The sequence below is a fragment of the Dipodomys merriami genome, unplaced genomic scaffold, assembly GCF_024711535.1.
Source record: "Dipodomys merriami isolate MVZ:Mamm:240054 unplaced genomic scaffold, mDipMer1.0.p SCAF_116, whole genome shotgun sequence".
NCBI classification, from domain to species: Eukaryota; Metazoa; Chordata; class Mammalia; order Rodentia; family Heteromyidae; genus Dipodomys; species Dipodomys merriami.
The window spans coordinates 2,056,030-2,080,987 of NW_027202449.1; the positions used below are offsets into that span (position 1 = coordinate 2,056,030).

The following is a 24,958-nucleotide window of genomic DNA, read 5'->3' on the forward strand; positions in this document are numbered from 1 at the left end:
TCCCACTCATTCCTGTTGTGGCCAGTTACTGCTGAACTTCCATTCTGCTACTGGAAACAAAACAGCTCATAATCCTCCATGTACTTTGCTGAGCCCAGGGATTTCTCTGGCAGGGACTCTGAGCCCAACTCTCCAGGACACCACCAACTGGGCTTTAAGCAACTCCAGCATCCGGAGCACACTTGGGTCAGCTACCTGGGAATCTCTGACTTGGGAGCCCCAGCAATCCCGGTGCTCAATCCAGGCGGCACCGGGCGCTGCTGACCTCTAGAGAAAATTGGTCCATGGAGGCCAGGCGGGTTTGAGATGTGGTGGCTGAGTGTTGCAGATTGTCTTGGGAGGAGGCTGTGTCAGCTTCTACCCTCCAGCAACCACTGGGAGGGGCTGGCTCTTCAGAGATTAACTTGGAAAGGAGACTTGGCCAACGCTTTCATTTTTTGCCAACCTGCTAGAGTAACTTTTACAGTGTGTCAGTCTTGCATGAGTTTGCATCTGTTTTAGAGGTGAGATTTACCAGCTTCTCATGTGTGTAAGAGCTATTTAATCTGTCAGGTCACATCCTAAATCCATTTTCCTTTTTATAGTTTAACCTTATATGTGTCTGCAGGACTAATTCTTTTTGACCTGAATGGTGGACACTTTTCACTGGTTTTATGGTTTTTTTGTTTTGTTTTTGGAGAAAGGGTCTCCCTGAGTAGATCTGCTTCTGCCTCCAAAATGCTGGGATTATAGGTGGCCATCACATTTAGCTGTTTACTTTTACACCTTGTATGAGGTAGCATTTTTTTCCCCTTTGAAGAAGACGTGTGTGTGTGTGTGTGTGTGTGTGTGTGTGTGTGTGTGTGTTGGTACTGGGGCTTTAATTCAGGACCTTGAGCCCTTGCTTGGCTTTTTCGGTTCAAGGTGAGTGCTCTACCACGTGAACTACATTTCCACGTCTGGCTTTTGCTAGTTAATTGGAGATGAGAATCTCTCAGCTTGTCTGCCCAGGCTGGCTTGTAAAGGTGACCCCCAAATCTCAGCCTCAGGCAGGAGCCACAGCACTGGGACACAATGGCCATTTTTTTTTTTACATAGCATCTATTTGCTCACAGGCACCCTTTCAAAAAGCAGTCTGGGTGCCGGTGGTACTGGTTTTGCTACTCTCCCCCACTGGAGGGAAATCCTCTGGGGAATTTGAAGGCTGCTCAGTGGCCGGGCCATGCGATCCACCAGGCCTGGTGACCTCGCCTTTATCCTGCCCCCCTGGAGACTGTCCTCCTGGAGGGCGGGCTGAGGGCCGGTGCGGGCCACGGAAGGAACCAGCGGACAGGAGGAATCCACTCGTGCTTGAGGGGTGAGGCGAGCATGTCGATAACCTGGACAGCGGCGACAGGGGTGGTGCCAGCGTTCTGGAAGCGTCCACTTTCTACCCCTCCTATTCAGAACGCTCAGCTCTCTCCAAGTCTTCGCCATCCTCCAACCCTGGGGTGGGGGCTGCGGCCGGCCGGTCCTCTCCTGCCGGCGGCTTTGTGTCACCGCCCGGGCGGTCCCAGGGAGCTCGGCAGCCCGCCGCAGAGGGGGGACGCGGGGTGGGGGAGGGAAGAGAGGAGAGAGAGAGGACAGCACGGGAGGAGGGATGGAAGGGGGGGCGATAAGCAAGAACCCGGGGAGGAAAGAATAGAGAGGGGAGGGGAGAGAAGAGCGGGGAGGGGAGGGGGCGGGAGGGAAAAGCCCCTTCTCCAGCCCGCCCTCCGCGGAGTTGCGCAATCCACCCGGGCTGGGATTGGCCGCCGGGGAGTCGGGACGCCACGCCCCCTCATCCGGGAAGCCAATGGAGTGGTGGGCGGAGCTGGAGACGGCCCGCGAGGCCAATGGCAGCGGAGGGGCGTGGCGGGCCCCGGGCCGGGTCCCCGCGCGCGCGGGGTGCCGCCGCAGCCGCCACCGCACTCCCAGCCCGCCGTGTCCGGTCCCCGCCGCCGCCGCCGCCGCCGCCGCCGCCGCCAGCCCCGTCCCTGCCGCCGGCCCGGGGAGCGCTCGTCCGCGCCGGGCAGCTTGTCGTTGCGGCCCCGCGGCCATGGCCACCAAAATCGACAAGGAGGCCTGCCGCGCTGCGTACAACCTGGTGCGGGACGACGGCTCGGCGGTCATCTGGTGAGGCACCGTCCCGCGGTCGGCGCGCCGGGCTCGCCGGGGCCCGGGGGGGGGGGGCTGGGCCGGCCTGCGGACGGGGCGGAGGCGGGGCGCCGCTGGCGGTCTCCCGCATCCTCCGGACGGACGGACGGACGGACGGCGCTTGGCGCGCAGCCGGCGGGCGGCCGAGCCCCGCGCCCCGCGCCCCCGCCCGCGCTGACGCGTGTGTTGTTTTTTCTCCTCCCAACGCAAAGGGTGACTTTTAAATATGACGGCGCCACCATCGTCCCCGGAGAGCAGGGAGAGGAGTACCAGCGCTTCGTCCATCAGTGCACAGGTACGGGGCCGCCCCGCGCCCGCGCCCCGCGCCCGCGCCGCCCGCCCCGCGCCCGCGCCCCGCGCCCGCCCGGCACGCGCCCGCGCCCCGCGCCCGCGCCGCCCGCCCCGCGCCCGCGCCCCGCGCCCCGCGCCCGCCCGGCACGCAGGAGCGTCGCCCCTGCGGTTCCCTCGCTGAGCTTCCCAGCCTCAACTCAGGCTGCTGCTCCCTCCGGTGCTCACTCTCACCCATCCTGTACACGCACCCCTCCCCGCAGAGGTGCGGGAGCCAAACCCCGACCGCCTGGCCGAGGGAGGCGGAGGGGCCGGCCGCCGCCCCGCTGCTCCCAGGGTCATGGCCTCGCCACGCCTGTCATCCTAGCTGCTCAGGAGGCTGAGGTCTGAGGATCGCGGTTCAAAGCCAGCCCGGGCAGGAACATCTGTGGTTAGACTCTTAAAAGACTCCAATGAACCGCAAAATAAATAACTAACCCTCGCAATCTAACCCGGAAGTGGAGCAGAGGCTCACGTGGTAGAGAGTGTGGAAAAATCTCTGGGATAGGGCCCAGGCCCTGAGTTCAAGCCCCCAAGCCCCAGTACACACACACACACACACACACACACACACACACACACACACACACACACACACACACACACACACACACACACACACACACACACACACACACGTGCACCTGCGCGCGCACACGAACTAGATACAAAACAGGGTGTGCTCCTGATTCCATTCATATGAAATTCTAGAAAAGGCAAACCAGTCTATGGTGTGAAGTCAGAGTAACTCCTCCTTTGGGGCTGGTAGCAGGAGTGGGGTGGGGTCTCTTGGCTGCGTGTGTACTTAGGTACATGGTCATCAAGTCAGGCACTTAAGATTTGGGTGTGCTTTGCACTTCCTGTATTGTGCAGACCATGAAAGGACTGTGATCCCAGTGCTCAGGAGACTGAGGCTTGAGGATCATTAATTCAAGGCCAGCTTGAGCTCCATTCCAAGTTTAAGGCTAGCCTAGGCTACTTAGGAGACCCTGAATTAAACAGACATTCAAACAAAATCCTTTAAGAAGATTAGAGATTTCCAATCCCAGTCCCTCCCCCTACCCCCCCCCCCCCCACACACACACACTTTCTGGTCTTCAGCTTGGGAACAAACTCTGAGACAAAGGCGGGTAGCCTGGAGGCTGGGGCATGGTCTCTGAGCAGATGGTGTGAGTTTGGACTCCAGAGAGGCCACTTCCTAGCGGGTTGGATTGAGCATGTGACTTGCCCTCTGAGATGTTGGTTTCCTCGAGGGAATCTCCTTGAGCCACAAAGGTTGAAAATGCTGAGCACAGTACCTGTGTGAACCTCAGTGTTTGTGAAGTACAAAGTTACACTGAGACCATGTGGCTTTTTTTTTTTTTTTTTTTTGGTTGGTGGTGGGGCTTCAACTTGGTCTGGGTGCTGTCCCTGGGCTCTTCAGCTCAAGACACTCTACCACTTGAGCCACAGTGTCACTTCTGGTTTTCTGCTGGTTAATTGGAGATGAGTCTCAGGACTTTCCTGCTCAGGCTTTGAACTGCGATCCTCATATCTCAGCCTCCTGAGTAGCTGGGATGACAGGCGTGAGCCACAAGTGCCTGGCCATTGTGGCTTCTTTACCCCCCCCCCCCATGCTGCTACTGGAGCGTGAACTCAAGGCTTGGGCAGTGTCTCTTGGCTTTTTCACTCAAGGCTGGTGCCCTACTGCTTGACCCATAATAGCTTCACATCCAGCTTTTGGGTGATTAGTTGGAGATTAGAGTCTCATGGGCTTTCATGCCCTGGCTACCTTTGAACCACAGTCCTCAGCTCTCAGCCTGCTAAGTAGCTAGGATAACAGGGATGAGCCACCAGTACCGGGCCTTAACTGCTTTTTAAATGGAACCATAGTATACATTTAGTTCTGCTCAAAGGGTAGTTATAAAATGTGGACTCTATGCTAGGCAGTGTTAGGATTTGTGTGTGTGTGTGTGTGTGTGTGTGTGTGTGTGTGTGTGTGTGAGAGAGAGAGAGAGAGAGAGAGAGAGAGAGAGAGAGAGAGAGAGAGAGACATGTTCTCCTGACTAAACTTTGACCCTGGGAGTTGCCTCTAGACATTCATTCATTGCTTTTGTAAATAATTGGCTTAAACTACCAGAAGCATAAAGTACTATAACACCTCAGTGTTGAAGCCGCCCGGCTGCCTTGTGGACTTGGCAGGACCGGACTGTCCTGCAGCCCCTGCCTCAGGCCTGTGTCAGCCAGAGTCCTCCTGCCGCTGGTGGGACTCTGTTATTGAACCCAACAAGTGCACGCTCCTAACTTCTGTGGCTAGGGTCAGGGCTGCCAGCTTTCCTCCTCCCAGGTCCAGCTCTTTCCCGCCGTGGATCACTCGCTGTCCCTCCCCCAGTGGACGGTGTTGGGCCTCTGAGGCTATTGTTTACTCCACTTAGGGGACAGAGTGACCAATACAGAGAGAGCATCCTGCCGGGAGGTGGTTTCCTCCCTTCGACCAAGGCTGTGGCTTTCTGCTCAGCCCCTGCTCACCGTTCTTGGGGTCAGGAATAGGGAGTGTCTGACAGGGCATGGGGACTAAAAATGCTCTGTCTGCTGTTTGTTGGTCCTTGTGAATGGGCCGTGGGATGGGAAGGCTCATCCGCTTCAGCGAAGTCTGCTTTCTGTCCTCCAGCCATCTGGTGACAAATGCACAGGAGACATCTGCTCTGCTTCTCCCCCTGCTGTGTCCTCACACTCCTGGGACTGGGGGCTCAGAGCACCGCACCTGCGGTACACCTGCCACCGCGCAGGACCTGGCTTACATCAGTGACGCCTCAAAACGAACTGGGAGGGGTCCCTCCTACTGGTGTGGAAAGTGAGGCCCAGAGAAGAGGTTAAGTGTTGTAATCACGCAGCTTAGGAAGTGGCTGAGCTGGGACTTGAACCTAGATGGGCCCATACTCTCGGGCCTCTAAGGAAGCAGCTCAGGTTCTTAGCTGCAGTGGGCTTGTTTGCTGATTTGCAGGATGTTTGCTCAGTGATGATGTGGGGGAAGGCCCAGGTTCCTGCCTGAAAAGAAAGGCATCTGCTTAATGGGGCTCCAGTGTCCATTTATCTTCGCCTGAAGTGCAGATCGCAGTGATCTGCTAGCCGGGAGGCAGCACCTGGGGCCTCCTTGGTGAACCGCACAGCGGGCTCCTCTGGCTCCCTCAGCCCCTCCTCTAGCAGTGGCCTGCTGCTCTGAAGCCCCCAGGCCCTTGTCCCCTCCCTTAGCTGTCCTCTCCACCTCCCCTAGTGGACTCCAGAATGGACAGCACACCAGCTGCCTCCCCTGGCTTCCCCGACCTCTTCCTGTCTCTGACAGTGTCCCCCCCCTCCCCTGCAGGGCCTGCCACTTCTTCCTTCCTTCTTCAGTAACTGCTGCTGCTTCAAGCCCCATAGCTGAGCCTTCCTGCTGGGGAGACAGCAAGCCCCTTTGCAGTAACTCCGTTCTTGGCCTGTCTGTGGTCATGTGCCAATCCTTAAACCAGTCTGGAGCACGTGCCTGTCCCTGGGTAGGCAGCCCCTACCCAAGCTAGCAGACCAGGCAGGGGAGAGTTGCTTGAAAGGGAAGAAGGGGGCAAACCCCAAACTGGTGTGTCTTCCCCTCGACTGTAGCTCCTAGGTCTGCACTTCCTTTCTCGTGTCTGTTGTCCCCACCCCCACACTGCTGGAGGAAATCTTCCTGAAGCAAATCATTGCTCAGTAAGGTGACACAGAAGTAGAGTGCAGGGTCAGAAGGCAGCAGAAAGGAGCCGTGGGGAGTGGGTGGGAGGCCGCAGGTCTGGGCTGCCTGTACCGCCCCCCCCCCCAGCCCTGCAGTGCGCATGGAGTCAGGGAGCATTGCCGTGGAGGTGGGGACAGGCTCAGGGATCTGTGCAGTCACGCAGAAGGGACTCCCAGGTCACACAGGGTGGCGAGGGTGTTGCTTTTGCACCATAAGGATTCTACATTCTTTGCAGAGTACTCTGTAACCAAGACCAGAATGCAAAGCCGAGAACTAACAACTCGATTTCCTCCACTTGGAAATGTGTCCGTTTCTTCTTCGGTGCAGTCTTTGTTCCGTGTTTATGTGTGGCCACTCTGCAGGGCGCTGTGGCATGTGTAAGGGTCTCAGAGGCAGAGGGGCGCCCCCTGCCCCCTCCCCGCGTGATGTCTTAATGTCAGCACCCAGGGTGTGCTGCCCATCCACTTTTATCTGTATTCTTGACATCTTTTTGTAGATGCATTGTCTGATTCAAAGTAGGATCGTGAAACGCTGGGAACCAGGTGCCCCGCCCTTGTTAAAGGGAAGCCTAAGCCTCTTTCCCACCTCTCATTTTCTTCCGCAGACCCTTTACAGACAGCTCTCCCCAGCAGTGTTGCCCCATGGACGCCAAGCCCGCTGTAGGAAGCAGCTCACTTTGAGAAAGAATCCCGGAGTCTGGGAATGAGGCCAGTTTTCTGGTGCAGATTTGGTTTAGAGAAGGGTGGAGGAGAAAGCCGGTCTTGCCTGGAATCTTAGCCTGTGCCATGTGTCCGTGGCAGGTTCCTTAGATTCTCTTTTTAAAAATTGTGATATGGGGGAGGTGTCTGGCCGCAGGTGTGGCGCTCAGACCGAAGCCTCAGAAAGGTGGGACTGAGGTTGTGTCTAACATCTCATCCTTGAGATCCGGTAGGGGTAGGGGTACCTCCGTCTGTTCCCTGTCAGAGTAATTCTGCTCAGCCAATGAGGTTGCATTGGGGCTGACGCAACCCCCGCCCCACTGGGTGAGCACATGACCAGACCTGGCCAATCAGAGCAAAACATTCCCTCTGCTAACTGCTCAGCTGGGGCTGGGCTCCTGTGACTGCAGCTGGTCAGGTTTGTTTCAGGAACCTTGCACAGTTGTTGGGAAAGAGTGCTTTTATCTTTATTTGAGATTAGATGCCCCACAACTCCGAGACCTAGCCAAAGGTCTCGTGGAGATCCGGTCCCACTAGCCTGAAGCTCTCTCCTGGACTGTTTGCTTTCACAAGCCATTTAACTTTTCTTAAAAAAAAAAATTAAGCACAAGTTGGGAGCCAGTGGCTCACGTCTATAAACCCAGCTACTCAATCTGAAGATGGTGCTTTGAGAGAAAAGTCCGTGAGACTCCTGTCTCCAATAAACATGGAGCCCGAAGCGGTGCTGTGGCTCAAGTGGTAGAATGCTAGCCTTGAGCAAAGAGAGGCTCAAGGACAGCACCCAGGCCCTGAGTTCAAGCCCCAGAAACAGAAGAAGAAGAAAAAAAGAGAGCAAAAATGCCAGAGATACATGCAGAGGGTGCTGATCTTAGAAGAACCGGGTCCTCTGTAATGGGAGGCAGGTCTGGAGAGACTGACCAGTCCCTGCCGCCTGGCATAGATGTTCAAAAGAAAGGCCACACACACACACACACACTTCTCACTGACCCATGCTCTGGTCCCCAGGAAAAATGATAAAGTGCCCTAGCACAGGTGTGGGTAATGGCCCTGGATGCCAAGGGCTGAGAGCACAGAGGTTGGGTTCTAAGCATGGCCCGGCTGTGGTTACACAAGAAGGGTGCGTGTGTACTGGTGGATTCTGCATACAGAAGTACTGTGTGCATGCATACTTGGTGATTTTCTGTGTAAATGTGAGTACTTGGTGGTTTGGCTCCTGAGTGATTTTTCTCTTGTAGCTACGGTGGATTTTGAGAATTTAAGTGAAAGGGAAAGAGAGACACGTGTGTGTGTGTGTGTGTGTGTGTGTGTGTGCGTGTGTGTGCGTGTGTGTGTGTGTGTGTGTGTGTGTGTGTATGAAAGAGAGAGAGAGAGCCAGAGAGCGCAGATCCAAAGGGAGCTTACGGTGGATTTTGAGAATTTAAGTGAAAGGGAAAGAGAGACGTGTGTGTGTGTGTGTGTGTGTGTGTGTGTGTGTGTGTGTGTGTGTGTGTGTGTGTGTGTGTGTGTGTGTGTGTGTGTGTGTGTGTGTGTGTGTGTGTGTGTGTGTGTGTGTGTGTGTGTGTGTGTGTGTGAAAGAGAGAGAGAGCCAGAGAGCGCAGATCCAAAGGGAGCTTTCCATCTGACAGAGCTCTGGACCTGGAAATGTAAGTTTTTCAATTTTGAAGACATCTTCTGAGCACTAGCTTTGCCTTAGCAATGATGCTGGGGTGTTACTTTAAGTGGTACCCAAAGGGTCGCAAGTCATGACCTTTGTAGTTTGGGCAGGGCTGGATCTCCATCACTTGTTACCGACAGGAGGCCCTGAGCCCCGCAGGCTTTGTGGGGTCACAGATGTCTAGACTTGGTGACTGCACTTTTGGTCCATGGCTTGGTGATGCTTACCTTGCCTCCGTGTGTGTGTGGCTTGTCATCTGAATGGCTTCTCAACACGTCGAGCCCCTTGTTCAGGAGAGGCCTCTGTTTATCCCAGCTGAACTAAGATTTGGCCCCTCCAAACTCCTGGGGGGTCACCTAGCTTTGGAAACCGTACTGGTGGATTTGAAGAGTGTTACGAACACCTTCCCCCTCCTTTCTTCACGCAGAGCATGGAAACCCTGGCCTGGGTCCTGGTGATCCAACTGCCAAGTTTACTGTCAATTCTTTTGTCATTATTCCTCTCCACCTCCCTTCCTCTGGTGCGGGTCAGTGACATGGTCTGCTGAAAAATTGATGTCCCCAGATGGGTGCCTGGGGCTTACGTTGTGATCCTAGCTACGTAGGAGGCTAAGACAGGAAGATCGCAGTCCAAAGCCAGCCAGGGCAGGAAAAGGCCTTGAACTCATCTCTAATTAACCACCAGAAAATTCGAAGTGGTGCTGTGGCTCAAAGTGGTAAAGCATTAGCCTTGAGTGAAAGAGCTCAGGGACAGTGCCCAGGCCCTGAGTTCAAGTCCCCTGATAGACCCGCCTAAAACACTGTGATGTCCCCTACTCCCCTCCTGCTGTTCCTGCTCGGCTGGAGGACTTCCCCTCTGGTACCTCTTCCCCTGCTGTCACTTCCTTCCTGGGCTCCACCCTTGATGAGGGCCCTGTCTTCTCTAGCACATGAGGTGGAGCAGCCCTGAGCCAAGACCTTTCCCAAGTGCTGACTTCAGCCCTTTCCCTGACCCGGTGACCTGGAGTCCAGGCCCAGGGGACTTCCTGAGCCATCTGCACACCATGTTGCCCCAAGAGTGTTCTGTGGCTCTTGCACATCCACAATTTTTTTCCCCTCCATCATGGGGCTTGAACTTTGAACTTTGGGCGCTGTCTCTGAGCTCTTCAGCTCAAGGCTAGTGCTCTACCACTTGAGCCACAGCACTAGTTCCAGTTTTCTGAGTGGTTTATTGGAGATAAGAGTCTCATGGACGTTCCTGCCCGGGCTGGTTTGGAACCCAGATCCTCAGATCTCAGCCTCCTGCATAGCTAGAATGACAGTCGTGAGCCACTGGCACCCGGTTACATCCACATCTTGTATATCCCTTCACAACAGGTCTGGGCCAGCCGATCCTCCCCCATGTCCACAGGACACTGGTCTCCTAGGTGATGTAGGGTTCTGTGGGTACTGGCTCACGGCCTGTTCCGAGTGTGAGGAGTCACAAGTCCCACGGCACGCATGACAGACATCTCCATGGTGATAAGAGGGACCGGGCCTCCTGCTGGTGCCGTCAGCAGCAGAGCAGGACTTTGGACCTGAGTCTCTGCGCGATGCTCCCAGCTTTCCTTGCACTGTTCCATCTTGTCCTTCCCTGCCCTGGAGGGCTTCTACACACCTGTCCAGGCCCAGGGTGAATGGCCCCTCTACTCAGAAGCCCCCTTGGCCTTGCAGCTTGTCCGTGTGTGCGTGGCTGTGCGTGTTTTGTTGACTCCCCATGGATGTCACTGTCTGAGGCAGCCTGAGTCACCCAAGGCTAGATGATCAGAAAGCTGGTGCATGCATGCTCTCTTGATCTCTGGTTTGAGAAAACAACCTGGACTGCATAGGTTCAAATCTCAGCCTTACTACTTCTGAGCTGTATGACCTTAGTCACATTCGGCCTCTCTGTGCCTCCGTGTCCCTGCGGGAAGAGCGGGCCTCTGCCCACGGCCCTCCCTCGTGGCCTGTTGAGGTGAGTGGCCACAGCTACCTCTGTGCCCCCCTTTCCTATTTTCTTCCTGGCTCTGGTCTTAGGTGAGTGTCTCAGCCAGAGCCAGGACTGGGACGGGTGTGGGTCGCATGTGTGGGTGGTGGGCCTGGGAGGTGGGACCTGGGGGAGCAACGCGGGGAGCATTTCACAAGCTGGTATTGCCCCAGGCCTGTGGGACGAGGTGCTGGCAGACTGGCCACACTGCCAGCCACCCTCCACGCGTGTCCCCATCCCGAGGTGAGGCATGGGGGGCTGCGGGGAGGCGGCGCGGGACCCAGAGGCTCTCTACATCAGCTGGCTCTTCACAAGGTCTCATCACGGGCACGCTCCTGTCCCAGGAGCTAAGCTCAGGAGGAAGCCAGGCTGTTCTGTGCTCCTTGGGACACAGGGAGAAGGATTCTGGTCCAGTGACCCAGCCGGGCACACAGACAGATGGAGGAATGACCCTCCTCCTGCACAGGAAGCTGCTTTCCCCTCGGGCAAAGCAATAGCCCCGTGGCCCATTCAGCGCTTGGAGGCGTGGCCCCGGCCGTCAGCGCTGGCCTCAGGCCAGGCCTCTTCCTGCAGAGCAAGCCCTGCACCCCCACTTCATTTTCTGCACTTGGCTTCCAGGCTCCGCTCTGGACCTCTGCTGCATGGGTCCCCAGAGGCCAGTTTCCGAGAGCCGGGATTTTATATTGGCATTTAATATTTCATGTCTTCATTGCATTATGAAGTTAGCCTGCCATAGATCCCCTCCTCCTCCTCCTCCTTTTTTGCTTGTACTGGGGCTTTAACTCAGAGCCGCCTGCTTGCTGGGCTTTGCTGGCTCTGCTGGTGTTCTACCACTTGAGCCAGGCCAGCCCTCATGCCCTTTCTCTTGGTCTCCTATACACTTCCTTGATGATACTTGATGACTCACGGTGAGGCTTTGAGCCAACTCTGCTCAGGTCCTCATGTGAACCTCCTGCTGCCTCTCCAACCCAGTCCCACCCAGACCTTAGAACTTAACCACAAGTCTCCCTGGTCTAAAATCAGGTGTCTCAAGACAGCCCTGCTAGAGGTGCCTGGGTGGCTCTTCCTGCCCTCCTCAGCTTCCAAAGGACCTGCAGTCCTTGGCTTGTGGCCCCTTTCCCTGTCTGACAACATTGGGCCAACTGAGCCCTTGCCTGTCTCCAGCCCCGCTTCCAGTCCTGCAGCGTGGGCTTTGCTGTGTGAGGTGGAGTGGGCAGGTGGCAGGGGTGAGCGCGGGGACATTGTCCTGCCTGTCCGTGGACTCCTTTAACCCAGTGCTGTGGGCCTTACGATCACACCCCTTCTCGGAGAAGGAAACTGAGGCTCAGAACCAGGGAGCCTTTCCCCTCTCACCTGCCACCCACTGTGGGTGGCACCTAGTAAACTCATTGCCCTGACAGCCTCCTGCGTGGAGGTGGAGGCTGAGACTTGGATGTTTGTTTGGTCGATGTGTGGGGGTCAGTAGAGGGGCAGATAGTGAGCTGTGGGGTGGACTGGAAGCTGTAAGGCTTCAGGGAGATGTGAGTGTGCCCTGTCCCGCCGTGCCCGGGCTGTGGGGTGCAGGTGGAGAGACCACCCCGGCCCTAGAGTCCAAGCTCAGAGGGGAAGGTCTTGGGAAGGCCTCTGGGCTGTCTGCTGAGCGGGCACTGAGGCCCAGGTACTGCCTGGGTGCTGGGGATGAGTTGTGCTGAGCCTTCAAGCTCTTACTCTACAGTGATTATAAACAAGCTGGGCTGGCTACGTCAGAGCTGGAGAAGAGCCAGTCTTCAGGGTTGTCCATGCTTGCCTGTGTAGTTGTCAGCACCCCTACTGACACAGCTAACAGGGCCCCTTCCTTTATCCTCAACCAGGGAGAGCTCCTAGTCATCTTTCAAGACCCAAGTGAGACATCACCTCCTCCACCAAGCCTGCCCTGGTCACAGCCCCAGGGCAGTGCTTATTTCCTTCTTTCCTTGACATTCCCCATAATTCCCAGTTAACAACCGTTACAGCACTTGGTCGCTGCTTTCCTGTGTAGACAGTAGACAGGGTGGAGGCACTGGGGTTTGAACTCCGGGCCCCCCACTTGCTTGGCAGGCCCCTCCCACTTGAGCTGCACACTCCCAGCCCTTAGACTTCACTTTTGGGGTGGAGATTGTATCTTGTTCCCTAAGTCCCCGGATGACTGATTGCTTGTCAAAGACTGACTGCTGGCCCATCTACAAAAAGCAGATACAAGAATACAGAAGCAGTGCCCACCTGGGCTGTCAGTGCTCCGGCAGTCTAACCCGGAATCCCTCACAGGCCACAGAATGTGTTCCTGTGGGTGCTGCTAGGAGGTCTTCCGGGTCCTGGAAGTCAGCGGGCGGAGTCAATGAGGAGGCCTGACTTCCATTTAAGGAAGTGAGCATAGCCATGTGGAGGAAGTGTGGGTGCCTGGTCCTGGGAAAGCCTTGCTCAGTAGAATCTGGGTATTGGGATCAGCTGGCCGGGGCCTCAGGAGACGCTTTCTTTTCCTCTGGCTCTCCTCTACTCCACTTTCTCCGGTTCCCTCTCTTAACTAGGGTAGCTGGGTCACTGGCTTTTAATGAGAACTCAATTCGCCTGGAGCCGCTTGGGAGTCCTGCAGCTCTGGGGGGCGGGGCCAGGCGGGGCTGGAACTGTGGGACCCAGGCCTCCACATACACCGCCTCGGAGCCACACACAGTGTGAACAGGGCTTTTAGTTCTGGGCGAGGAGTCTTCTTACCTATTTTTAAAAAGATCGTCTCAGCAGTTGAGTGGGACAGGCAGGGTGCTCTTTGGGGACAACTAGAGAGAAGGTGGGGGGAGGGTTGTGCAAGCCCTTCCTGCCATCAGCCTCCCCAAACTTCCAGCCAGCCTCAGGCTCACCCTGCTAAGCCTTGAGCCTCCACCCCTCCTCCTCCTCCTCCTCCCCCTCGCCGCCCCCCCTCCTCAAAAGGACAGTCTCCTTCCCAGGACCGGCCCTGAAGGCCTAGCAGGCCCTGAGCTTGGCCATCTCAGAGCTGTCAGATTCTTTCCACTTCCTTCCACGCTCCAGGAGCTGCCTGGGGAAGCTGGCGACTCAGCTTTTTTTTGGAGTGTGGTCTGCTTTTCCCCTTCCTGCAGCTTGTTTGCATAACTTCTCAGAGGGGGTGGGGCTGGGGGGGTGCCAGGCCGGGTCAGCCAGAGAGCAAGCTTGAATCCTGTCTCCTCCAACTCTGCAGCAATTTCCTCCTTTTGTCTTGCAGAAGTGATCCTCCTGGAAAATATAAAATCATCCCCTCCCCCCCTCCCTCCCTGTCTCTCCCTGTCTCTCCCTTCCTCTCTGTTGACCCACAGACCACATCTAGGGTGTCCATGACCCGCCTTGTCAGCACTGGGGTCACTGCGCAACGTGGAGAGCCCCAAACACGAGGCCCTTGGTTCTGTCCCCATGCTGACAAAAGCAGAAAGAACAGACCAGATGTGCTTCTAGCTTAAAAGATCCTGAGTCTGTGGGCCTCCCTCCTGTCTACTTGTTTGTCTTTCCGTCACGCACACCTCAAGTGTGTTTTGTGCACCCAGAAGAATCATTGTAGAAGTGCGGCAGTCGCGCCTGACCCGTCCCTGGTCACCAGCCAGGACCGGCTTTGGGCCAGCACACGAGGTCGGCTCGGAGCCTGCATCCTCCGGACCGGGAGCTGAGCTGGCCCCCCTGAGCCATGGTGTGTGCCCTTGGAGAGGGGTCCCCTGCGCCACGTGGGACGGGTGCAGAGGGCCAGGCCCCCTCCGGCGGGGTCACCCTGGCCTGCGGGCCGCTGTGGCGCGGGCTCGGCTGCAGCTTTTCCGTCTGGGCTCAGCTGGCGCTCTGTCTGGCCCAGTCTCTGTGGGTAAACATTTGTAAGCAGAATGCCACGCTGGGATTTTTGGAAATGTGTCGGTCAGCAATCTTGGTGACCAAACCATTGTCAGATAAGCATACTGCCCCAGACAGTGCTCCTCCCCCAGGATGACTTTAGTGATGTCAGCCTGTGGTTCTGGAAGCTTCCCAATGCCCTTGAGGCGTGTGACTGGCTGTGCAGCCATCTTGTGGCAGATCTCGGGCTGGTACTGAGGACGCAGGGTTAACTGGGTGATGCTGGGAGGGATGTGCTACTCGGGATAAGCAAGGCCGTTGGAAGGGGCGAGGAGCTGGCAGAGCAGGGGGTGGCTGGTGTTGCCTGGAGGAGCCGGCCAGTGCCCAGGGAGGATGAGGTTGAAGGCGCTGGAGCGGCGGGGTGCCCCCTGTACCAGAAGGCCCCACGCTTTGGCTGAGACGAAGTTTGGGGTCTCCAAAAAGCTCCTGCCAAACCAGTGCCCGCAGCTTTCCAACAGCAAGGGACGGACAGGCTGGGCCCACACGCTGCCCCTGGGAATCTGGTCAGGGCTGGTTCCACAGAACTGGTCACCCTGGAAACACCAGCGCGTCCCTAGCCTCCGAAGTCCACGGGAGGCATCGGGAAGGGAGGCCTGCCTCCCTCCCATCTCAGCCGCCATCCAAACACTTCCACTTCCCTGCAGGCTCCGGGACCCCAGCGCTCACAGCTCACGGGCTTCCCTTCCCAGGCACCTTCACGTGCTGGGACGTGTCTCCCCACCCCAACTCCTTACCAGCCACAGTGGGGCTGTTTTTGAGATCAGGTCTAACTTTGGGCTGACTTTGAACCTTGACCCTCCAAATCACCACTTCCCCAAGTAGCTGGGATTATAAGCATGAGCCACCATGCTTGGTGGGCCAGCTGCATCTTCTAGCCCTCTCGTTTCATCTTCAGTTTGACTGAAGAGGGCAGTGTAGAGGCAGCCAGTGTCCCATCAGGGAGGGGTGGAGAATATCACGTGGCCGCTCCTGGCCCTGGAATGTTCTACAGCCACAGCAAGGATCAGACCGCCGACACGGTACTGCACAGTGAGCCTTGAACACATCACGCTGCAGGAAAGTGCTCCCTCCCAAAGGCCACGTGCTGTTGATGTCCTTTGTGAGACTTATGTGTAGCAGACAGCTCCACAGCGACTAGAATGTTCTAGAATTAGATGGTAGTGCCGTACTGTGAGTCCTAGAAGCCATGGAATTGTGGCCTTTACGTGGTGGCTTCGTGCCGTTGACTTTTTTCTCAGCTGAGGAAAAGGATGAGAAGCGAAGATGACCGAGTTTTCTGGGGGAGGTAGAGCAGGCTGAGCTTTGGGGGACTGCCCCTCCAGGCTAGAGAAAGGTTGGGGGGGACGTTGGAGGGGACAGGTGGGCTCCCCATTAGCCCGAGGGACTGATGTCCTCGAGCGTCCATTGACATGAGGGGGAGGGAGGGCGCTGTGGCCTGCCTGCCCTCAGGTGGGGGCCCTGGGTCTGCTGTTACCATAGGAGCTCGCTAGGACTGGGCTAGTGGGAGGGCATGGAAAGCCCTGGAAGGGGACTGTAGGAGGGATGGCATCTTGGTTAAGCACACGCACGTGCACATACATGCCCATCCAGCGCACGCGTGCACACACACCTCTGCGTGTGTCCTCTGATCTGTGGCATCAGCACAGCTCAGGAGCTGTAGTGTAGACACCAGGACCCACCCCAGCTGGCTGAACCCGGGTTCTGGGGTATGCCGGGAAGACTCCCCGGGACTCAGTCCACAGAGGCCTGCCAGGCTGGCATCGCTCTGCAGTGTCCATGGGGCCACCAGTTCCCCAGGCCTGACCGCAGGGTTTTGCAGGCAGCTGGTACCTGGTGAGCGACTCCGGTGCTGTCCCCAGAGCCCAGCGTGCACCCCCAGATGGGGCTGCCGTGGCCTTGCAGACTGGGACCGGCAGTGTAGCGCTCTGGGGAAGCTGAGCACAGTGGGGTCGTTGATTGGCTGATTGATTGATGTGTGATTGGTGGACTTCTGCCTCCCCGCCTTCTCTCTCCATCTTTTCTGGAGACTGGCCTCACCGTGTAGCCCAGCAAACACTCGGTCTTCCTGCCTCAGCCTCCTGAGTACTGAGGTTACAGGCATATACCACCATGCCCACCACGTTATGCTATTTCTTCAATGAATCACAGAATTCTGTGGGAAAACAAGGGGTCTTTTTCTTCCATATATATTTTTTATTGTAAAAATACTGTGCGGATGGGTTACAGTTACATGAGTAGGGTAATGAGTACATTTCCTATCAATTATTGTCACCTCTTCCTTTGAGGTGGGAATAGAAATCCATGTAGATGAGAGCTTCTCAGTGGGTGGCTCTGCCCCGGGGACATCGGCAGGTGTCTTTGGGGGCTCCTGACACCCCGTGGGTGAGGACAGGAATACAGCTCCATGCCCTCCATGCAGGGCAGGCCTGCCACAGGAAGTGTCCAGCCTCAGATACGCACGCATGCGCACACACCTAAACACACAGGTACACACACGCCTTGTGATCATCTCAGGGCTACCTTGGGGCGGGGGGTGAGGATTGGAGCCCCTGAGCCCAGGGGCTTGTGGCAGAGATGAAAACGGTGTGTACTGAATCCAGATGTAAATGTAAACCAGTGGAAGGAAAGGCCCAGAACCACAGAGAAGAGGCTATGGAAGATGACAGCCCGGCCCGCCCAGCGGAAGGGGGCAGAAATGCCAGGGGCTTGTGGTCACCCATAGCCAGCTGACCTTGCTGGACCAGGGCCACCTCCAGGCCCAGGGAGGACACTGCCTGTGTTCCCCTCGGACCCCAGGCCCTACCTGGGGCGTGGGCATGGACACACGCACGCATGCACGCACGGACGCGTGGCAGCCTCCTCCCTGCCATCCACACTGGCTGTTCCCAAACTGCACCCTTGTGGCTGTCACGGCTCCTCCCCGGGGACCTGGTCTTGGGCTGTCTTAAGAGAACCCCGCTTTCCCCTTGTTTGGCTTCAGATGACGTCCGGTTGTTTGCCTTCGTGCGGTTCACCACCGGGGACGCCATGAGCAAGAGGTCCAAGTTCGCACTTATCACGTGGATTGGCGAGAACGTGAGCGGGCTGCAGCGTGCCAAAACCGGGACGGACAAGACCCTGGTGAAGGAGGTGGTGCAGGTAGGTGGCACGCCCCAGGGCTGTGGGAGGCGTAGGAGGAGGCTCATGGTCAGAGGCTGGCCCTTGGTGAAAAGAGAGACCTTCCCTGAAAAATAACCTAAAGCAAGAAAGGGTGGAGGTGATGGCGTAGGTGGTAGAGCCCCTGCCTAGCAAGTGAAAGGCTCTGAGTCCAGATCTCAATACTTGGGGGGAGGGCTGGGAAGGTGGCTCAGTGGTAGAGTGCTTGCCTTGCATGTCTGAGGCCCTGGGTTCGATTCCTCAGCACCACATAAGAAAAAAGACAGAAGTGGTTTTGTGGCTCAAGTGGTAGAGCACTAGCCTTGAGCTGAAGAGCTGAGGGACAGCGCCCAGGCCCAGAGTTCAGGCCCCAAGACCGGACCCAAAAAAAAAAAAATACTTGGGGGGAAAAAATTGTAGGTTAGTGATGGGGTTATGTACAGGGTGACTAGAGGTGATGAAAATGTCCTGAAAATTGCCCATCATGATTCCCTGGCGTCTACGTGCAAAGCACCAGACCGTGAAAAACAAAGCAGCGGATGTTCGGTGTAACGCCTGGATTGGAGCCCGAGCAGAGGGTGCTGGGATCCGACGGGGGACGTGTGCTGCTTCTAGCTTCTATTAAAGCAGCAGCTGTGGTGTTGAGGTGTTCACCCCAGCGGGGAGGGTGTTCACCCCAGCGGGGAGGGTGTTCACCCCAGCGGGGAGGTGATATGGCCATGAGTTAATCTCTTGCAACTTCCATGTACATGACAGTCTTCCAGTGAACACTGAGTATAAAAATTCTTGCCGGGTGCCGGTGGCTCACGCCTGTCATCCTAGCTACTCAGGAGGCTGAGATCTGAGGATCACGGTTCAAAGCCAGCCTGGGCAGGAAAGTCTGTGAGACTCTTATCTCCAATAAACCACCAGAAATCTGGAGGTGGTGCTGTGGTTCAAGTGGTAGAGTGCTCGCCTTGAGCTGAAGAGCTGAGGGACAGCGTCCAGGACCTGAGTTGAAGTCCCATGACCAGCCAAAAAAAAATTTTTTTTTCTTGTGGCCTTGTCATAGCTGTTTCCCGCCCTCCCGGCCAGCTCCTCCCGCCAGGCCGCTGGCCACTGGCTACAGGGCACTTTAGTGTGCTTCGATTGTGTGGGGCGGGGGAGGGTGCAGGAGTGAGGAGGGCTGTCCTGGGGCTTGAACTCAGGGCCTACTTGCTGTTCCTGAGCTTTTTGCTCAATCAAGGCTGGTGCTCTACCACTTGAGCCACAGCTCTACTTACAACTTTTAGGTGGCCGATTGGAGATCAAGAGTCTCACAGACTTCCTACCTGGGCTGGATTTGAACCAGGAGCCACAAATCTCAGCCTCCTGAGTAGCTAGGATGATAGTGTGAGCCGCCGGCACACACGGCTCCGTGGTATGTTTTAGGTTCCTGTTTGGTCGGTGCTGTGACGGCAGTGTCTGGTGACTCGGTGCTTTTCTCTAGCAGAGTATCCCCTTCCCTTCCCCAGTGCACGGCGGGTACCGATCGTTCTGCTCTTGGCTTCCAGCTCGAAGTTTTATTTAAAAAAAAAAAAATGTTCTGAGCACATGGCAAAGCCCCAGCTCCGCCCTGTCCTCTGTCTGCCTTTTGGAGAATAGGTTGGAAGGTTCCAGAGTTCACAGCCTGGAGACCGCTTTTGGAGGCGCTGCTGCCTGGCCGAGCGCGGTGGGCATTGCAGCGGCTGTCAGCATCGCTGCCGGACACTGAACCTGCGGCCCGCGGGGACCTGCGGGGACCTGCTGCATCCGCCTTCCCGCTCCCCCAGGCGTCCTCCCCTCCCCCTCCACTCCGTCCGCAGCCCTGTGCTGGAGGGAGAGGAGCCCGAACGAGGGGGGTGGGGGCTTCCTGGGAGCTGACCAGTGTGCAGTCTTTCCAACCCCGCAGCTCTCCTTTTCTTTCCACACTTACAATGGTCATAAAACCTAATAACGTGTCATTTGCCGTTTTAACAGTTTTTGACGGCAGAGCTCCGTGGCACTAGGCCCATTCTCAGGGTTGTGCAGCTACCTCCACTGCCTAGCTCCAGAACTTTCCCACCCCTACCCAGGCAACCTGGTGGGGGGGAGGGGGGAAGGGAGCCTCCAGGGCTCCTGTCAGATCTAGAACTCTCTGATTTGGGGCCAGGGGCCTGAGACGAGGGTGGGGTGGGGAAATGGGTTTCCAGCGGGAACCTGAGGTGGGAATTCTAGTTCTAATTGGTTTATTTGCAAACTCAAATGAATGGAAGCAGAACGGGCTTGGCGGCTCTCGGGACTGGGAAGCGTGGGGTTGGGCTTTAGGTGTGGCTGATCCAGGCTCCAGCGGGCTTGCTGTCTTCTTTCAGTTCTGTTTCTCCGGGGTGGGCCAGGCAGCCTCTTGCCAGCGGATGTCCACGCTGCGCTGATGCCTCCAGGTCTGGAGCCCAGGAGAGGCCTCCTCCCTCAGCCTCAGCCATGATTGGCTGCTCAGCTCTTCAGTGGGCCAAGACGCGCAGCGATTGATGCATGCTGTCTGCCAGGGGCTCGGGAGGGGAGGTAAAGTGTTCCCAACACTGGCTGTTCCCGACAACGTGGATGAACAGATCGGGCCACACACAATTAGGGCTTCCGTGGATGTTTGAGGTAAAAAATGCAGGGGCCTGGACTGTAGGCAGTTGCTTGGATGTTCAGAGGGAGTGCTGAGCCGGGGTCAGGGGCCTGGGCCTGTGGCCACTGCCCCTGGCTGGGTTTGGCCCGCAGCTCGGCCCAGAGCGAGCTTGCGCCTGGCCTTGTCCCTCGCTGGGTGCCAGGTGAGCACGGGCGCGGGGGTCGCGGTGTGAGGACGGCGTGCGGGCGCCGTCCTGCTGCGTCCGCAGGCTCGCGATGGGCCAGCAGGACACAGCCTGCATCTCTGCTGCGTCTATTGCTATGTCATACGTTACCCATTGATGTTTACTGCAACCTCGTGCGTTACTGGAGCGGCTTCCTGTGAGCGCCTACTCTGCCTCTCACTTGCCGTCCCAGACGCTGTGGGTTAGGCCCAAGCTCAGCTCCTCACCCCCTTCACCCGAGACTCACGGAACTCGGCTCCTAACCCACGGCCCTAACAGCTGACCCCCACAGACCCCAGGTGTCGTTGTGTTTTGTCTTTTTAGTTTTCGGTGGTACTGAGGTTGACCGCGGGCCTTGGACGGGCGAGGTGGGCCCTCCACCACACACCTGAGCCTCAGCCCATTTTGCCTTGGTTATGTTTGAGCTAGGGTCTCCCTTGCATGACCGGGTCAGCCTGGACTGCTGTCCTCCTGCTTGGGCTCCGTGGTGTTGCTGGGGATGACACGTACATAACCACTTCCGTCCTGAAAACTTTTCTTCCTGGGCTGGTCTTGAACCCCTGACCTCCACCTCCCAAGTACCTGGAATTACAGACACTGAAGAGGCTTAGTGTCCTTACGCAGACTGCTGTGTGTCACGGCGCTGGAGGACCTCGCACTTCCTTCTTGGGCTTCTTTGCCCTTGTGCCCAAACCAGACAACCCCCACCTCCGGGGCTGCTGGGTGGGGCGCGGAGCAGAGCCAAGAGACACGGCGCTTCCACTTCTCCTTCCCTGGACATAGTGCTCCCGCACACGCATTGTACAGCGCATGCTCGCTCTCGCTCTCTCTCTCTCTCACACACACACACACACAAGCATTGTGCACATATTCACACTCACACAGGTGTGCACAGATACACTCACATGTGCACACACACACACTCAACAGCACAGAATGGTGGGGCAGAGTGGAAAGGGCCTGGAGGACCCAGAGCTGTGGCCTGTGTATGGCGGTCTCAGCTCAGCCGTGGCCTTATCTTAGGAAATGAAAGGCTAATATGCTAAGGGAGGACTCCGTGAACAAACGTGTGTGTCTGTGCCTGGTGCTTGTGGGCAGCTTGGTACACATTCATACCTCTCCCCACACACACACTCAGGTGATGTTCTCCGTGGCTTTGACCGCACATGGCTTCTCCTGTGCTGGGAAACTTGACCTTGAGGGTCCTCCTGTGCAGTCTGTCTTTTGGGGGGAGGTGCAGTGACTTTTTCTGTTTTTTACTTGAGATGAAATCCATTTTCCTTAAAACTAACATTTAAAATGGAGGGGTCAGTGGCGTTTAGTGTAGTTGTAGAATTGTGCAGGAGAAAGTCTTACATGTAGCCCAGACTGGCCTTGAACTCGCCACCCTCCCTCCTTGGCCTCCTGAGTACTGGGATTACAGTTGTGTGCTACCATGCTTGGCTTCAAGATGATGACTTTTGTGTGTGTGTGTGTGTGTGTGTGTGTGTGTGTGTGTGTGTGGCGGCAGCAGTGGTGGTGGTGGTGGTGGTAGTACTAGGACTTGGTGCCCGCTAGCTGGTGACTTTTATGGTACTGACTTTGGACTTAAGTAAGCCTGTGTGACACTGGCAGCCATGGCCCGCAGTTCTCATCTCTAAGATGTAAATAATACTGATCATCCTGTTGGGTATTTTTAAACAGTTTTAATTGGTATAACACGATTAATTTGTCCTTTAGCTCAGTGATTTGTAGTAAATTCGCAGAGTGGTGTAACTCTCACCACATCCAATTTTAGCACCCCTTGGTCATTTCCTGTTCCCAGCGTTTGGTTGCTGCTGATCCGCTTTGTCTTTACAGATTTGCCTTTTTTGGGCATTGTGCATGTGTGGAGCCGGGCAGTAGGCAGCCTTTCATGTCTGGCTGCTTCTGCTCCACGCTGCTTGGGCACATCCGCGTTGTGTGGCAGAACTTCCTCCTTTTTGGGGCTTTGTAGTACTTCACAGTGTGCATAGGCTTTTTTTTTTTTTTTTTTTTGGTCATGGGTCTTGAACTCTGGGCCTGGGCGCTGTCCCTCAGCTCTGCAGCTCAAGGCGAGCGCTCTCACCACTTGAACCACAGCGCCACTTCCAGTTTTCCAAGTGGTTTATGGGAGATGAGTCTCATGGACTTCCCTGCCCGGGCTGGCTTTGAACGGTGATCCTCAGATCTCAGCCTCCTGAGCAGCTAGGGTGACAGGTGTGAGCCCCCAGCGCCCGGCTTTGGCTACTGAGTTTGAACTCAGGTCCTTGAGTGTGCAAGGCCGCGTGTGGCACGGAGGCCCGCCTGCCGCCCTCCCGGGCTCGTTAGGTGTGTAATTTTCTAACCCTTGTGGATGTGTTCGCATGCCTGGCAGCTTTCTCTGTGCTCTCTGCCATCCTCCTGAAGTTGCTTTTATTGGCCTCACCTTGCTGTGTGTCACCGTGGCTCAGGGCTGCCTTGTGAGGCACACCCCGCCTTGCTGTTCACGCCAGCGGTGTCCCCGCGTGGAGGGCTAGTGACCGCCCATATCCCTCCCCCCTGCGGCCCCGGGCTTCGTGTTTGTTGAGTGAATACCAACATATTCCTGCAGTCACTGAGTATGGCTGGAAAGGCCAGGTGCTCGCTCCCAGGCTGAGCAGGGACCTGAGCCCCGAACCCCTCAGGGCACCAGGGGCAGAGCCAGCGGCAAAGGCCACACTGGCCGCTTGAAACCCGCCCGTGGGGCAGGGGCTATGAAGCCCAGCTCTTCTTCTTGGTGGTAGGAGGTTGGGGCCGCCCCGCCCGCCTTCCTGCCCTTTCCCCTCACCGCTCCTCCCCCAGGCGAGATGGGTGTTGTAGATGAGGAAGTTGAGTCACACCGAGTGGAAAGGGACTTGCCCCAGGTAGCCCAGCCAGGAAATGATAAAGCCAGAGCTTGCCAGGGGCCCATCATCTCCACGCCCCAAGACGCTGGCCGGCGTGTCCCCCTCAGCCTCCAGCCTCCAGGCATGTTCTGGGCTGGAGCATGCACTGCTGCCAAGTTTTCATTCCGATCCATTGTACGTGTCTTGGGCGCCAAGACTTCCCGTGGCGTTGCCTAGCGACGCTGGGGCCGCCCCTTCCTCCCGAACCCAGGCTCTGTGTCTCCATGTCTCCCTGCAGAACTTTGCCAAGGAGTTTGTGATCAGCGATCGGAAGGAGCTGGAGGAAGAGTTCATCAAGAACGAGCTGAAGAAGGCAGGGGGAGCCAACTACGATGCCCAGACCGAGTAGCGCAGCCCCGCCGCCCCTCCAGAGCCTTCTGCTGCCCGCTCCTGCTCCACAGGGGGGGACCGCCTCGCTGCCAGCCCACCAGCCCACCAGGGAGAGAAGCCACGAGAGGCCACGCCCACCCATGTCCGCACCCCGAGCCCCCGACCCTCCCCCCAGCCCCTCCTGGCCCCGCCGTACTCCCGTTCACGAAGCTCACGAGCATCTTTCTTGGATCACTCTTTGTCCTTTCCCCTCTTCGTCATTCTAAAGGAAAAGCATGTGGATGTCACAGACACACATCATCAGGCTCAGATGTCAGGGTCTCCCGTGGACCCTGCTTTCCCTTCCATCTCTCGCGCACTCACCGTGGCCACCCTGGGCCCCAGGGCAGCGCCCGCCGACTTCAGCCTCATGTGATCCCCTCCTCCCACCCCAGTCCAGCCGTCAGCCCAGACCTTCTAGAATTTGCTCCAGGTTGCCTAAGCTCCACATCCAGCAGGCAGTATTGCCCAGTGAAATTCAGGCCTGGCTCGGACTAATAAACGGTAAACATTTGCCTTAAAACTTGCCCGTCGGCGGCACGAGGTGTAAAACCACCCTTTTGGTGGACACCCCGCCTCGACGCGGCGGGTCCAGTGGGGGGCGGTGGAGCCTGGCAGGGTGAGCCTGACACCACGGCCGGCCCGCGAGAAGAGGGACTTGAAGTGGAGAAGTCCCTCGGGAGCCGGGCCCAGGGGCCCCGCCAGCCACCACCCAGGCTGTCTGTGGTGTGAATCCCGGGCCCCGCCATAAAGTGAAAAGCAGAGCTTGGTTTTGCTTGTAAAGAAAGATGAGAGTGGCTTGGTTGTTCAGGAGCACATTTTCCTAGTTTCCTGGGTGTCCCCGCTCCTTTTATTTGGGGGAAGAAAATGTACTGTACTGTACTGGGGTTGTGACGATCATCTCTGGCATTCAAACGGTTTACAGAAATAAATGTTTTTCAAAAAAACCCAGAAAGGTTTGATTTGTCTTCCGAGTTTCTGTACAGTGGAAACAAAGGCATCGGCCTTGTGTTCAGATTTGATAGTCACGCAGTGGGCTGGGGCCCACAGGGACCTGGTAGATTCCCTGGTTCCTGGCAGGCGCGCCACCACTTGACCACACCTCTAGCCCCTTTTCTACGTTAGCCATCTTTCAGATCGGGTGAGGCTGGACTTGGACCCCAGTTGTCCTGAGTTCTCTGCCTCAGGCCTAGCTGAGATCACAGGCTAACTGGGATTACAGGCATGCACCACCACACCCAGCTTGTTGATTGAGGGGAGGAACGGAGTATCTCACTGACGGGCTTTGGTGATCAGCCAGTGTCTGAGCAACAGCCGGGTCT

The 24,958-nt window shown here is 56.9% G+C and overlaps 1 protein-coding gene across 1 annotated transcript; it reads left to right on the forward strand.

Annotated features, from left to right (window-relative positions):
• The first annotated feature begins 1,927 nt into the window (after nucleotides 1-1,927).
• On the forward strand, nucleotides 1,928-24,585 carry LOC138822863 (coactosin-like protein). Its single transcript, XM_070015820.1, has 4 exons — nucleotides 1,928-2,133; nucleotides 2,367-2,449; nucleotides 17,397-17,554; nucleotides 23,506-24,585. Exons 1-4 carry the CDS (start codon nucleotides 2,057-2,059, stop codon nucleotides 23,614-23,616), a joined length of 429 nt encoding a protein of 142 aa, XP_069871921.1. The 5' UTR covers nucleotides 1,928-2,056; the 3' UTR covers nucleotides 23,617-24,585.
• Nucleotides 24,586-24,958: the final 373 nt, after the last annotated feature.

Bases quoted from the DNA above. Each gene is read 5' to 3' on its own strand.
- LOC138822863 (XM_070015820.1), top strand. From the start codon at position 2,057: ATGGCCACCAAAATCGACAAGGAGGCCTGCCGCGCTGCGTACAACCTG. The intron at 2,450-17,396 runs GTACGGGGCCGC...GTTTGGCTTCAG, and splicing joins CTTCGTCCATCAGTGCACAG to ATGACGTCCGGTTGTTTGCC. The intron at 17,555-23,505 runs GTAGGTGGCACG...GTCTCCCTGCAG, and splicing joins TGGTGAAGGAGGTGGTGCAG to AACTTTGCCAAGGAGTTTGT.